Genomic DNA, 14,901 nt, shown 5'->3' with positions numbered 1-14,901 from the left:
TGCTTCTCGGGGGCAAACAGGCCAAGCAACGGCTTGTGGTCAGTCACTATGGTAAAGGGCCGCCCGTACAAGAAATCATGGAATTTTTTTACGCCCTTCACGATTGCCAGACCCTCCTTGTCAATCTGTGAGTAGTTTCGTTCAGCTGCAGCAAGCGTCTGGGAGAAGTATGCCACCGGCACCTCTCTTCCATCCGGGAGTTGGTGTCCCAGGACAGCGCCGATGCCATAGGGAGAGGCGTCGCATGCCAGCACCACTGGCAGCCTCTCGTCGAAGTGTGCCAAGACCGAGTTCGAGACGAGCAAGTCCTTGACTGCCTGGAATGCGGCCCTTTGTCGCTGGCCCCACACCCAAGGGGCCCTTTTATCTAGGAGTCTGTGTAGGGGCTCCGCTACCGCTGCCTTATGGGGAAGGAAGGCATGGTAAAAGTTCAATAGTCCCAAGAATGACTGAAGTTCGGGCTTGCTCTTGGGTGCTGGGGCCTCACAAATGGCCCGTACCTTGTCACCGGTTGGATGGACCCCTTCTGCGTCCACCTTAAATCCCAGAAAGTCCACCTGCGGCACTCCCAGTAAACACTTTTCCCGCTTCACCTTGAGGCCCGCCGTCTGGAAACGGTGCAGGACGGAGCGGAGGCGGTCCTCAAATTCCTCTGGTGTGGGCCCGGCGATCAGTACATCATCGAAGAAGGGGGTGACGCCAGGAATCCCTTTAAGGAGAGAGTCCATTAGATTCTGGAATATGCCTGGTGCCACGCTAACGCCAAATTGCAGCCGCTTTACTCTGAATGCCCCTCTGTGCGTCACAATCGTCTGAGCCTCTGCTGTGGCTTCGTCCACAGGCAACTGTTGATACGCTTGGGCCAAGTCCAGTTTGCCAAAGATTTTTGACCCAGCCAGGGTGGCGAGGACATGGCTGACCACTGGCACTGGGTATGCATGGGCCGTGAGAGCCTTGTTTATGGTGCATTTGTAGTCTGCACAGATGCGGACCGAACCGTTAGGCTTGACGGGTGTGACAATTGGAGTTTCCCAGGGGGCGTTGGGCACCGGCTACAGCACTCCTTGCTCCACGAGCCGGTCCAATTCCTCGTCTATGCGGGGTTTCAGGGCGAACGGGACCCGGCGGGCCTTGTGCCTGATGGGTCGTACAGCGGGGTCTAGCTGTAGGGCAATGGGGGGTCCTGTATATCGTCCCAATGCCCCATCGAAAACCCCTGGAAACTCTTTGCATATGGCGTCCACGTCCACTTGTAAGCTAGTGCGGTTCACCCCGGTAACGGCTAGCCCCAGAGGTCCAAACCATGCCAGTCCCAGTAAGCTAACGTAGGGGCCCTTAACTACCAGCAAGTCCAATTGTTGCTTTCGCCCTCGATATTGCACCCTGAAGGTCCCCACCCCCATTGTAGGGACCTTACGTTTCTGGAAGTCCCGGAGGGTGAATGGGGCCGGCCTTAGTTTGGGACCCCCATTAGGGCACAGTTCCCTTAATGTTCGGGCCGAGATTATGGATAGAGTTGAACCCGTGTCCAGCTCCATGCGGCATGGGGCTCCCTCTATCTGTACCTCTATATAAATTTTCTCTGTGCTGGGATGGGGCAACTGGAATACCTGGTAGTCCGTGATCTCCGTCGAGTTGCCTTGGTGCATGGTGCCGTGTGCCCTGGGGCTCCTGGGTCGGTCATCTGATGCTTGTCGACGGGTGAGTCGAGCCCGACACACCCGGGCGATGTGTCCCAATTTTCTGCACTGCCTGCACTCTGCGTTGCGGAAACGACAGGTCCTCCTCTCGTGGTTCTCCCCGCAGCTTGCACAGTTCCCTCCTTCTCGTCGAGGCTGCTGTGGTGTGTGTGCTGCTTGAGTGCGCCGCTGTACTCGGTGTACTTCCTCCCTGTCAGATTCGGATTCGTCGGTGAGGTCTTCGTGGTAGACCCTCGGTTGGGATGGCGGGGCCGGTCGTGCCTCTTGCGTTGACCTCTCGGCGGCTTCGGTTGCCAGGGCTTCCTCCAGAGCAATCTGGAACGTGAGGTCTTTTTTGGCGTAGAGGCGTCGTTGCAACATCTCGTCCCTCAGGCCACCGACGAGGCGGTCACGAAGCATGTTCTCCAACTCTGAGAAGTTGCATAACCGGGCGGCTTGGCGGAGGGAGGTCACAAACCCAGTTATGGTTTTCCCCGGGGCTTGCCGCTTTGCGTAGAAGGCATTTCGGCAAGCTACCACCGAGGGCTGTGGTGAAAAGTGCTCCTTCAGCCGTTCCATTATTGTTTTGTAAGAGATGGTAGCGACATCTCTAGGTGCAAGGAGAGCCCGGGCGATTTCAAACGTCTCCTCTCCACAGACGCTGAAGAATGTCGCCCTCTTCATGGCATCGTTGGTGACTTCTTTCGCTTGCAGGAGGAAGTTGAAACGGGCGGCGTACCCTTCCCAGTCTCCTGATGCTGGTTTGAATGGCAAGAAGCTGCTGTCGGTTGCCATTCTGGGTTCCTTGGGTACTGGAGCTGAAGCCTGGATGCACGGTGCGATGCAGCGGTGCAGCAGGTGGCGGTGCTGCGGTGCAGTGCGTGGTGGCGGTCAGCTCAGCAGGATCCCACCTTCGTCGCCAGTGAAATATACTCGGAGTCGAGAGTGAATTTCATGCTCTTTATTCAGCTCATATTCATCAAGGAGAAGAAGAGAAGACGAAAGGCTCTTTTCCCAAAACCATCTGCTTATATACATTATTTACACAATGGGCCTTGCGTGATTGGCTACTTCAGGGCTACACCTGTGGGCCAATTATATTGTGGATTGACTTCTGCCTGCAGCCTGATTGGCTGCTCCTACAGGCCAATCAGGTAGCAGATTCACTTCTGCCAGCCGCCTGATTGGCTGCTCCAGCAGGCCAATCAGGTTGCGGATTCACTTCCACCTGGAGTTGGATTGGGTAGCTCCCGCTGATTCTGAATCCTATTGTTCTAGGATTCAGCTCAGTACATAACACCCCCGTTTCCCAGCTGTTCCCAGCTGAAAAAACGGATTTTTTTGTTTCCCCCTGGTTTATTCTGGTGCGGCGGCCATTTTGGAACTGGGCGGAGCATGCTCAGAAGCGACTTTTGATGCTGCTTTGCCCAGTTCCAAAATGGCTGCAGTGCGTCTTCTGGTGCAGTGGCCATTTTGGAACAGGGCAGAGCAGCATCAAAAGTCACTTCTGAGCATGCTCCGCCCAGTTCCAAAATGGCGGCAGCACTACTTCCGGTCCAGTCCCTTATTTCTCAGGCCGGAACTTGGCAGGTATGGTGAGGGGACCGCTTGCAACCATTTTGTGGGCTTGCCTTTTTACTGCTCTGCTCAACCTGGCAGCCATTTTGTGCTACGCCAAGAGCCCCACAGCAGCCAATTTGGCAATTGCCTTAAATTTCCAAACACGTGAGCGCCGGCCTCAGAAAGGTTGCCTGGTCTGCGGCATTCCTGCGACTGAGAAAATATGAGCACCTGAGCAAGTTTGGGTCACGGTAGCATCCCTGCGAGAAATATTGTTTGATTGGGTTTGGTGTGGCGGAAGACAGGAAGATGGCAGCCCCGGTACTAACGCTGGCTGGAAAAAACGAAAAAGCATACATTTCCAAAAATTAAGTTCTTACCAACAGCCGTGGTGAGAAACGAGACCACCTCAGACTCCTTCCCGTCGTTGTAAAAGGCGAGGTGCCACATCCCTGAATCCAAATACTGAATAAATCCCGTCTCGTGGCTGGCTAAGGGCACAAAGCCCTTTTGCTGCCGCTGAGGGCCTTCCAGACTTCGGGCCTCCTGAGTTAGCAGTCTCCTCCCATCCAGAAGCTCCACAAAGTCGAACTGGAACACAAGGAAACGAGGTGAAAAAGGGCAATTTCAGGAACGTTACCCAAGTCTTCCGATGTTTTTTGGGATGCAGCCTGGTGAAATCGGCATCTATATCTAGGTTACAGGTGCGCCGCAGAATTTCATTAACAGGAAATACATCTATTTTTCATTTGTCATACTGTTATTTCCTTGGGGGGGGGGAAGTATGTGAAAACAATTACATGCAGGGCTCCCCCCCCCCCGGTTCTGGCACCTCTCAATTGAAATTTGGGTTCGGAGGCTAATAAAAAAACAAGGCACCTCTCAAATACTTAAAGGGCAGGAAGCAAAAAAGTGGGTCAGTGAAATCTTGTCTCCTCAGAAGACCTACTGTGTTTAAGGGTAAGAGAACATAAGACCAGGCATCCCCAAACTTCGGCCCTCCAGATGTTTTGGACTACAATTCCCATCATCCCTAACTACTGGTCCTGGGGGGTCAGTCTGGATGATATCTGTGGGTCCCTTCAGATGTCAAGGAGATAAAGAAATATACAACTTTTCGAAGACATCTGATGGCAGCGCTGTATCAGGAGGTATTTTTTTTAAAGAAATTGATGCTTTATTAGAGGCATTCCCAAACTTTGGCCCTCCAGATGTTTTGGACTACAATTCCCATCATCCCTAACTACTGGTCCTCTTAGCTAGGGAACATGGGAGTTGTAGGCCAAAACATCTGGAGGGCCGCAGTTTGGGGGTGCCTGCATAAGACTATACAGTGGTACCTCGCAAGGTGAATTCCCTGCAAGACGAATTTTTCGCAAGACGAATGCGTCTTGCGATCTGATGGTGACTCGCAAGACGAATTCGTTTTGCAAAAAAAAAAATCATCTTGCGAATCGCGGTTTCCCATAGGAATGCATTGAAATTTAATTAATGCGTTCCTATGGGCAAAAAAACAAAGAAATTTCAATGCATTACTATGGGAAACCGCGATTCACAAGGCGAATTTTTCGCAAAACGAATTGACTCGCGGAATGACTTAAATTCATCTTGCGAGGTACCACTGCACTCAAAAGGACTTCCTCTTCTGATACGAGCAATTGTGTTTTTTTTTAAAAAAAAGATCAGCAGGAAGAGAGCTAAAAACAACATGAGAGCAGATAAATTTAAAAACTGTACCAAGTGGACACCCATGGCAGAGACCTGTTCATCCAGCAGGGAGGAAGTTTGTTGGGGGGGGGATGTCTTCAGTTGTTCCAATTTAATTGCATTTTTAATAATATGACCTCCCATCCTGGTAGGTTAGAGGGCTCTGAGCTGCATATATTACCCGAGCTCAACCTATACCCTCAGGTGACAGCATTCTTCTTACCTGTGTGTGTGAAGGGGGGAGGCCTTTCCTGCCATAAATCCCAACCAGGGCAGACTTCCCTAATGAAACGTTGAACTTCAGGTGTACCGGGTGGTCAATGAACACCTGAGATCTCCAAAAGATACCGGGAGGGATCTTCTGCATGGCTCGCCTGCCAACATCAATCTCCCCGGTGTCTATAAAACTGTCTTCCGGAAAGAAACTACTGGGCTTCCCTGCTGAGATACAGGAAAAGAAAAGAAAAGATTGGATTAGGTTGTGAGAATGCTGCCGCCGACCATCGCTTCCGCGGCAGCCTATGGCGATGGCTCCTGGGAATGAACATGCTCCTGCCTGCATTGTTAACCCCCCCTGTATTTTATTATCAAAAGCCACAAAGCCAGAGGGTGTTTGCACCTTGCAAGTAAGTGCAATGGGGCAGGTGTAGGGTCAGGGTCATCATCAACCCTAGAGATTCCTGCTCGAAGGAAACATCTGAGAACATTCAAAGGAAGGGAAAATTTGGGTAAGACTTGTGGAATTTCTGTGGAGGACCCCTGAATACTGCAGTCCTTTGCCTGCTGGGCTGGTTTTCTGCTTGTGGAAAGTTTATTATTTGTGGACAGCTTTCAAAATCGCGATCCTGGCCCCCCCCATCGGCAGTCTGAAGTGGCACAGTCCATTGAATTGCAGAGCTGTGTCGCCCTTTCTCAGAAGGTTCCACGTATCCTGAATGGGGGAGGTGGGGGGAGAGGAAATAAATTTTAAAAAATGAAAAGCTGGCCTGAAATGATTCCCTGTCTATTAATGTTGTTGGGTTGTGTATGTCTGTGTTACAGGGGAAAGAAATATAGCACTCAATAGTAACTTGGGTCTTTAATTTGTGTGCAATTTGTTTACTTTTTTTTTTGTCTTCGAGCACCTAAAAGCTGGCTTGTATGCAGGTCTATGGAGCAGGAAGCTTCTACAAACAATTGAGGGTTGGATTTGGCCTGGGAGGAGGTCTGAAGGTGGGGGGGGCAGGGAAAATGATGCATATTAATGTCTGCTGGGACCTGTGTGGTACGGAGAAATTTTGACTAAGAATCCAAATCGAACTCAGCCCATCCTCTGACCTGCAGATATTAACAGCTGCCTATACTTGCTATTCCCTGCCGGCCCCACCTGCCACAGGGGTATAAGAGTGTATTATTGCGCACGACTTCTTCTTTCTTTTGCAAGGGGGTAAAAGCCACATGTAACTACAACCTCAGCTTCAGCCCAACCTGTAGTAGGAGCCTAATCCCTCTGAACAGCACCGCCGGGTTGTTGTAAACCACCCAGAGCCTGTTCTGCAGTATTCGGCCTGAATAAGGGTAGGGTTGTCATAAGCCGTGCTGTCTTCTGCGCATTTCTCTTGGGGGAAACGCGAGACAGAACTGCCCACTCTCCTCCTTGTTTCTTTCTCTCTCAGCTAGACTCTCCTTCCACCTGACCAGAGGCACTTTGAAACACCCCAGTCTGCCCAGTTACACCCCTCCCCCTTTCACCAGACACTTCCAGTGAGCTCGCCGATTCAATTTTCTTTTCCGATTAAAATTTGTGAGGTTTTCCTCCTCGCCCCTTTAGAAAAAAAGGCCACTTTGCAGATCCTCCCCCTGGTCAAATGGCCCACTCGATTTCCCTCTTGGCAAACAGGGGAGGTAGAATTTCAAGAGGCCACTTGCACAGAGCACTACGCTAAACGGGAAAATAAAATAAAGTAAATGGAGCTCTCAGGAAGATAAACTAAACTAATCATCGGAACTCACGCCACGTTTGTGGGGATCTCGGTCTTCTTTCCTTTGTTGAGGTGGGGGGAAGAGTAAGCATCGTTCTGGGAAAAAGGAATTAAAATACCTCCTCCATCCACCACCTTTTTACATAGCCGAATTCCCTGACAATGCATGTTTAGTGGCAAGATCATGATTGGTAGCACATTCTTGCAGCCATAAAATAAAATAGGTTTTTTTTACTATTCTAGACAGTAAAAGTCTACTTAGAACGTTAAGTGATTCCATCTGTTATCAAGTCAGCCTAAACTCCCCCTGTGGACACATCAGGCTGGATGTGACTTCATTTTAAACAACTGTGTGGCGTTGCCGTACGTGTGGAAATGCAGCTGGCAGGTGTGATTTTCAGATTTGTAGTTGTGGCTTGACTGAGGATACGGGCAACGGGCTAGTCACTTGGAGGTTCCTCCTTCCCACCCACCTGAAGTAAAACTAGGGGAACATTCCACTCTTAGCTCCCCCAAAAGGTTGCTATTTCAAATACTTCAGAATACAAAAGCCTTCATCCACAGAGGAGTTTGTTCCCTGTGTGTCTGAGTCTCTGTTCTGCCTGTGCCTCCTCAATCAAATCAAGCCCATAATATGAATTAATTCAGAGCACGTGCACCCGCCTCAACTTGAGCACCATAGAAACAGGATTGCAAAGCTGGAAGGGACCCCGAGGGTCATCTAGCCGAACCCAACGTGGGGCTTGAACCCACAACACTGAGATTAAGAGTCCCATGGTCTCTCTCTCTCTCCTCTTGTCTATTTTTGTTGGCTGAGTTTTTGAGGCTCCAGGACAGGGTAAATGCAGGGTTCTTCCTACCACTTGATTGCTTGCACCCCTTGGTTTATTTGGCATCTAGCAGGAGATAGAGGATTGCTGGATAGAGGAAGCAATCAATACAAGAAGGGGTGGTTTCAGCTGCCCTGATGGAGGCGAGCAGGCGATAACTCCCAAAGAAACTCTCTCCGGGTAGTCACAAGTAGTCTTCCCTTTGGGGGCAAGATGCCAGGGCGAGCAGTGGCTATGCAACTCTTCAACGGCACCAGCTGTCTGGATACTTTTCAATATGCTTTCTCTTTTGGCAATGGACCAAATGGTCTGGTTTGCGGAAGGTAGCTGTGGTTTAGCCATCAGGACCATGGAAACAAGCTGTAGCTTCTGGTTAAGTTTGGAAACTTGTGATTAATTGCAAACTCAGCCTCAGACCAGCATGCTATGCCAAAGCTTGACTTCATTCAGCATGCAGCAAATTGAACCACAGAGTAAGAATGTAACTGTGAGCTCTACTCCACATTTGTGCAGTTCTGCTAGACCAGGCATCCCCAAACTTCAGCCCTCCAGATGTTTTGGCCTACAATTCCCATCATCCCTGACCACTGGTCCTGTTAGCTAGGGATCATGGGAGTTGTAGGCCAAAACATCTGGAGGGCCGCAGTTTGGGGATGCCTGTGCTAGACCATGGTTTACCTTAGCATGATGTATGAACCAGGCCATTGTCCTTGGATGGGGAAGTGTAACTGTGCTAATTCTTCTGGACTTTTACATAGCTTCCCCCCCCCCAAATAGCTGACCATAAAATCCTCCTGTCTGAGTTTGGGGAGCACATCAGTCCAGGTTTCCATTTCTACCAGGATGACGAATTCCAGAAAATACTTCAACCAATTATAATATAATTTCACAGAATACCTTACAGCAGTGCTAAAGGTAAAGGTAAAGGGACCCCTGACCATTAGGTCCAGTCGTGACCGACTCTGGGGTTGCGGCGCTCATCTCGCATTATTGGCCAAGAGAGCCGGCGTATAGCTTCCAGGTCATGTGGCCAGCATGACAAAGCCACTTCTGGCAAACCAGAGCAGTGCATGGAAATGCCATTTACCTTCCGACCGGAGCGGTACCTATTTATCTACTTGCACTTCGACGTGCTTTCGAACTGCTAAGTTGGCAGGAGCAGGGACCAAGCAACGGGAGCTCACCCTGTCACAGGGATTTGAACTGCCGACCTTCTGATCAGCAAGCCCTAGGCTCAGTGGTTTAACCACAGCGCCACCTGGGTCCCAATACAGCAGTGCTACCCAAGTTTAAATGTTCAGGAAAGCCAGCCTGGCCTCTAACCTTTTAATCCTGTGTCAACACAACTCTTGCAATCTCCTGTCGCCATAACAGGCTCCCTCCCCCAACTATGACTATTACTGCTATGTTTTCTATGTTTCCTTTTTGCTTGTTCATATATAGTGGCCATTCTTTATTCTATATATATATATATATATATATATATATATATATATATATATATATATATATATATATATATAGTACACCACATCATTAAGAACATCCAAAAACATGGTAGAGTGGACTTCAAATGTCAGTGATTACCAGGAGCAGATCTTGGAAGGGGCAATGCTCATGGGTGAAAAAGAAAGGTGACTCGGGGCTTGGAACGTGAATCACAAGTGGGAAAGTTTGAATTAACTCAAATTTGGCTTCAGACACATTGGTTACATCAGCAGGCACCCTTCATTTTTGAAGGGACAAAAAACCTGCCCATTCCATACCTGGAGCCAAATTCTGACTCACCACTGAAGTGGTTAATGATTGCTCTTTGGAAAGAGTCAGAACTTCACCTTTTGCAGGTATTTCTGCCATGGATTCCTCATTAGATGTTATCTCATAGGTTGTCAAGCTGTCAAATGTTTCTCCCCCCCCCCAGAGCAAAGGCTGGTCTTGCATAGGCCTGAACAGCTGCAGCTTACTAATTCCAGCAAGTACTAATTCCTCTTGGCGTCTTGCAAGAAGCCAGAAAGCCACGTACAAGACATGGACCCTCCATAGGACAATTGAGAAGAGAAATGGACAACTTCCAGATTTTAAACTGGCATCCCTAAGCATGCTCACTTAGAAGTAAATAATGACTCATACTTGCTTCTCAATAAAATATTTAGGACAAGGGTGATAAATTGCAATGATAAAGTTAACTATGCTGGGGATAAGTTCACTGACCGAAGGGTAAGGGTATCTGAATTTTGTACCTTGTGGGATTTTCTTTAAAGGGAAGTTAGGTGGGAGAAACGGTGTATTGTGAACTGGGTTATTTTTTTAGTACAGTGGTACCTCGACTTACGGATTTAATCCGTTCCGAACGGACCTTCGTAAGTCGAAAAATTTGTAAGTCGAAGCCAATGGGGAATTTTTTTTAAAAAAATTCGTAAGTCTAAAAAATCCTATCGAACATTCGTAAGTTGAGTCATTCATAAGTCAAGGTACCACAGTATCCAAAATTACTAGGTGGAGTGCCAATATCTAATTTTGACCCCTGACATTCTAATATTTAATTCTGAATATTAAATTTAAGTGAATATGTAGGGCTCCAGTAGGAAATCTTGGCTTTGGGTAACATGACTGAATAGGGACACCCAAATTTCTTCATCATCTCCATTTTGATAGGAAAATTGGGCTGTTTGTTACTCAGGTCAAAGTTGAGGTATGTTGCGAATTTGATTCCAGCTATTACTATTAATTAAATTTGTACACTGCCCTTCATCCCTAGATCTCAGGGCGGTTCGCTAATTACCCTACTGACTTCCAAAATGGGCTTATTCAATAAGTGGTTTGAGGACTGCCAATTGATGTCTGTGGCTCCAGCGATTCTTAATTCATTTTAAGGCACGGCACCCCGTGGCATCAACCCCGTGCCAAGTTTGCCAACAAGCTGATTAAAGGAAAGGGGGTTTTTTTTATCAGCATTCGGTAGCCCTGTAAAAAGAACAGCGTTGAAACAACATTTGAGATCAGCAAAAAAAAAACATTTCTGGTGAGAGGAAATGGAAGACAGGAGGATTTTGGTGAAGAAATGTTGTGCCCCCCGCCCCTTGCCCGCAATGCGTATGGATTCTTCCCAATTCCCTTTATGAATGGCTCTGGGTAAATCACCATGCGGCAATGCACACTTCAGGACTTGTAGGCAATCCTGAGCGAGGGACAGATGGAAACATAGATGGGCAACTACTGATTCTAGGAGGAGAAGGTTATGGAGTTATGAGGATGGATGCCTGGAATTCAGAGGCAGACAGAGGAGTGACAACAAGGATAACACACCAACCGTACCTTCGCCGGCTCCTTTGCCTTTCCTGTCAGGTACCTCTAACCCCGTGCCCCCTGAGGAATATAAGGAGACGTCCGTTGGCACTGGCCAACTGCTGGCCGTGTCTTCCGTCATCTCAAACATCTGCCCTTCCATCGGCTGCAGGTGCCAGTTTAGGCCAAACAGGTGCATGGCTGTGGTGAGCAACGAGAAAAGTCATCTTTTTGCGTGTGGGGTGGGGTGGGGGTGTTGTTGCTTCTCTGCCGAGGACAATCTTGAAATACAAAGACTGCGCCCGAGTAGCGTGTTCACCGCTCCTCTCGGTTTGACCCCCGGGGCTCCAACATCAGCACTGGCTTCTGCACTGCTTTGGGCCTACGAAGATCACAATGGCTTGGGCCTAGTAGGGATGGAGAGCCCCTGGTCCTCCGGAGGTTGCTTGGCTACAACTCCCATCATCCCATGTCACTGGACATGGCTGGTTGGGCTTGGCTGGGTGTTGGAGTCTAGCAACACCTGGGAGGCTACAGGTTGTCCATCCGTATCCCACCCACTGGTGACTGTGGGTTCTTGAGTATATGATCCATTGGCCGTATCAGGACAGCCAAGCACATGTAGGTATTATCAGTGACTATTCCAAGCTCCACAGATCTCTTGCCCTGGAAATACATGGAAATCTGAGCTAAGTACCCTTCACAGGTTCGAATAGAGAGGCCGTTTGGTCTTGAATTTTTCCAGAGGCTGGGTGTGAGAGCAGAACATTTTTATCTTGGCAAATACGTGTTCCCAAACCCTCAATGTTTTCTGAGATAAACATGGATGTGGGGCATGGAATTGAAAATCTGTGGGTGTTAGACAGGGGTGCTTCCATGCCCACTGATTATCTTGTGCAAATACCCCATGGGCATCTTTCACCCCCATCTGGAATTGCTTCCAGTTTCAGAACTCAGCTGAGGGGGGCAGACATTTTTAAACAACCTAGGAATGTCTGACAAGGAAGAGTTCCCACACCTGCCAGCTCAGATTGGGACCATGTTGCAACGATCTTGGTTGAAGCCGGGAGCTGAAAAGTTGGGTAGAGATATAATTCCACAGGGAAAAGAATTGGGGCTCAATCCAAATCACACTCAAACTGATTTCTTTGAGGTGAAGCTGAATGGAGAACGCTGCACAAAACCAATCCGCAAAGGAGGCCGGCATCCAATGGCATAGGAACTGTTTCTCCTTTTGTTTCTCTTTCCACTGTACACAAGAAGAGCAAAAGAGAACAGAGCAGATCTTATGCCAGGCATCCCCAAACTTCGGCCCTCCAGATGTTTTGGACTACAATTCCCATCTTCCCCAACCACTGGTCCTGTTAGCTAGGGATCATGGGAGTTGTAGGCCAAAACATCTGGAGGGCCGAAGTTTGGGGATGCCTGTCTTATGCCTTGATGCAACGCCAGCGTTCTCCTAATCAGGTCAAAGGCTGCATTGGGTAGGTTGGAAAAGTGAAGCAGAAATTTGTTTGATGCTAGAATGCACTGTTTGCTCATCTATGTGCATCATGAAAAGTCAAAACAGCGGAAGGATCAACTCCACAGATTAGGACGCACCTAAAATCCAAGGAATGTGGTGGCTCCATTTTTAAAAACAGCAATAACAGAGCGGTGCACTGGCATGGTATATAGAACAGGGCATGTTTATATGATTAGCCATCGCCTCCTGAAAGCAAAGAGGAAAGCCAAAACAGCTTCCTGTATCCTTTCTCTCTCCTCCCCAACATAAACATTTCATATTTAATCACGATCCAAATTTCCCTTTGGGCTTTCTGCAGTTCTCAGATTCGCTGTCCCCCACTCTCAAAATGACATTTCCCGATTAAAGGGGCACACGCACCCACCCCACCCCACAAAAGTGCCCGGCACATCCTCCAGGAAAGTGTCCAGTGGCATCAGCATCAAGTCCACCCAACGTAATTAAGAGCAGGAAAACGGAAAGAGACCGGCTCCCCAACATTGCCGTCTTGTTTATAAAACCATGCCAGAATTTGTCAAGCGTTCCAGAAGGCAGCTTAGCGCTGAGCGTAGGGGAGAAGGTCAAAGATGCAAACTTGTCGCACAAGCGGAATCCGAGGTTCCTGAACTCTCATAACAAAGAAAAACAAGCTTGGAACTAACTGGGCGAGTGCTTTTAGCTGCCAGTCTCTAATAACAAATCCCCAAATCTCTCAATGGATCAGATACCATGCCAAGCCATGGTTTCTCCAACTCATCATTTAGAAGCAATGAAAACAAGCACTGCAACTATGATTTGTCGATTTAGATATCATGCCAAACTACAGGTAGGTACTAGCCGTAGTTTACAAATTCACATCTAATAAAAAATCCCCAAATCTCTCAATGGATCAGATACCATGCCAAGCCATGGTTTGTCCAACTCATCATTTAGAAGCCAGGTAAATCATGGTTAAGAGCTGCTTATCTCCTTCAGTGTGTTCTTTGAGCTCTCAACTCCAGAATTTGACCTTCCCTGTTCTTAATAAAGCCTCCAGCAATGAAAATAAGCACTAGCTATGGTTTGTCGATTTAGGTAACATGCCAAACTATAGGTACTAGCTGTGGTTTGCAAACTCATATCAAAACCATGGCTTGCTCCATCAACGACTGGTATTAATTCAGATGTCTCAAGCAGCTACGGGAAAGCTTCCTAAGTAGCTATTATTTTGTTTTATTTTAAAAGCCCTGCTGGAAAAGATCAAAGGCGGTTGTCCCATATCGACATATAAACTAGCTCTAAGTAAGCTGACTATGTACACAACTCTCGTTTTGCCATGATAAGGGGTGTTTGTTACAAAAACGGCAATTAATCTTTTTGATAGTCCTTGAAAGTTACTATACAGGACAAAATTCATCTGAGCTGTGGGAAAGAGTCGGGTCACCAGGAAGTCTTCAAAACTTATGTCACGCAAAAAGCTTTCAAACTTCTAAGGCAGGCCAATGAAAGATTTATCCCAAACACTTATTCCATCACTGAATTGCCTTTACCGTTTAGTAGCTCTTAATGTCTAACCTATATCTTCCTCTGTGTAGCATAAAATAAGTGAAAGAACTGTGGGAGAAATATATACGTATTTTTTAAAAACGAGAGAGAGAGAGAGGAAATATATACTTTGAAGCACTAAGAGCTCTTAAAAGCCAAATGGAAGTATTAGAAAGAGAGGGGTCAGGGTTCCGGAAGGCTCTGTCTGGACCATTCAGAGACGTTTCCTCAGCCGCTGGTCTACTCAGCAAGATGGAAAGAAAGGGGCTCAAAGCACAAACACCTTCTTAACAATATTTCTCATCTCATGCAACATTCAATGCATTTTCAGCCACATTGAAGGCTTCCCGCCCACTCAAAGAGCGCCGGTTAAAAACAGCCGTTTTCTACAGCACTTAACACCTCTGAATGCACACACTTTTGTTGTGTTTTAGCTACACCGCTCCCAGTTAATTGAAAGTATTTTATTGTTTCGTTTTCTCTTAAAGCTCTTTTTTGGCAGCCAATGCACCAAGGGTATTAAAGTAGAAGTTGAGCGTGATTCAAACTGTATTTATATTGATGTGGAGCGCCACAACTGCAAACTCATGGTGGAGGGTGGGGTGGGGGGGAAGACGCTGTGTAGCTGCGAATATTATTGCAATCTACACATATTAAGTCCTTTATGGGGCTGAGTTAATAAGTTGTGCCTCTGGTTACTGCTGATGAAACGCCATTGCTGGTCATCTTCCCCCTTAGTAATTAAGTTCTTGCATTTCATTTTGAGGGCAGGCTCATTAGCTTTTAATGATACCAGATTCTCACATGGTCACTTCTTGTACTATAAGGTCCCTTGATCTCTGTTTGCTTGG

General features: G+C 47.8%; 1 protein-coding gene across 1 annotated transcript in view; it reads right to left on the bottom strand.

The window, feature by feature from the left end:
• Positions 1-14,901, bottom strand: part of TENM4 (teneurin transmembrane protein 4) — a 1,459,233-nt gene that overhangs the window by 177,512 nt on the left and 1,266,820 nt on the right. The window contains exons 13-15 of the mRNA XM_060274010.1: positions 11,053-11,223; positions 5,170-5,384; positions 3,620-3,830 (exon numbers count right to left, since the gene is read on the bottom strand). Of these exons, the coding sequence (XP_060129993.1) occupies positions 3,620-3,830; positions 5,170-5,384; positions 11,053-11,223 (597 nt within the window). The remainder of the gene's footprint in view (positions 1-3,619; positions 3,831-5,169; positions 5,385-11,052; positions 11,224-14,901) is intronic.

This window comes from Zootoca vivipara, chromosome 4 (assembly GCF_963506605.1).
Source record: "Zootoca vivipara chromosome 4, rZooViv1.1, whole genome shotgun sequence".
NCBI classification, from domain to species: Eukaryota; Metazoa; Chordata; class Lepidosauria; order Squamata; family Lacertidae; genus Zootoca; species Zootoca vivipara.
This window is presented reverse-complemented; position numbering and strand designations above follow the sequence as displayed.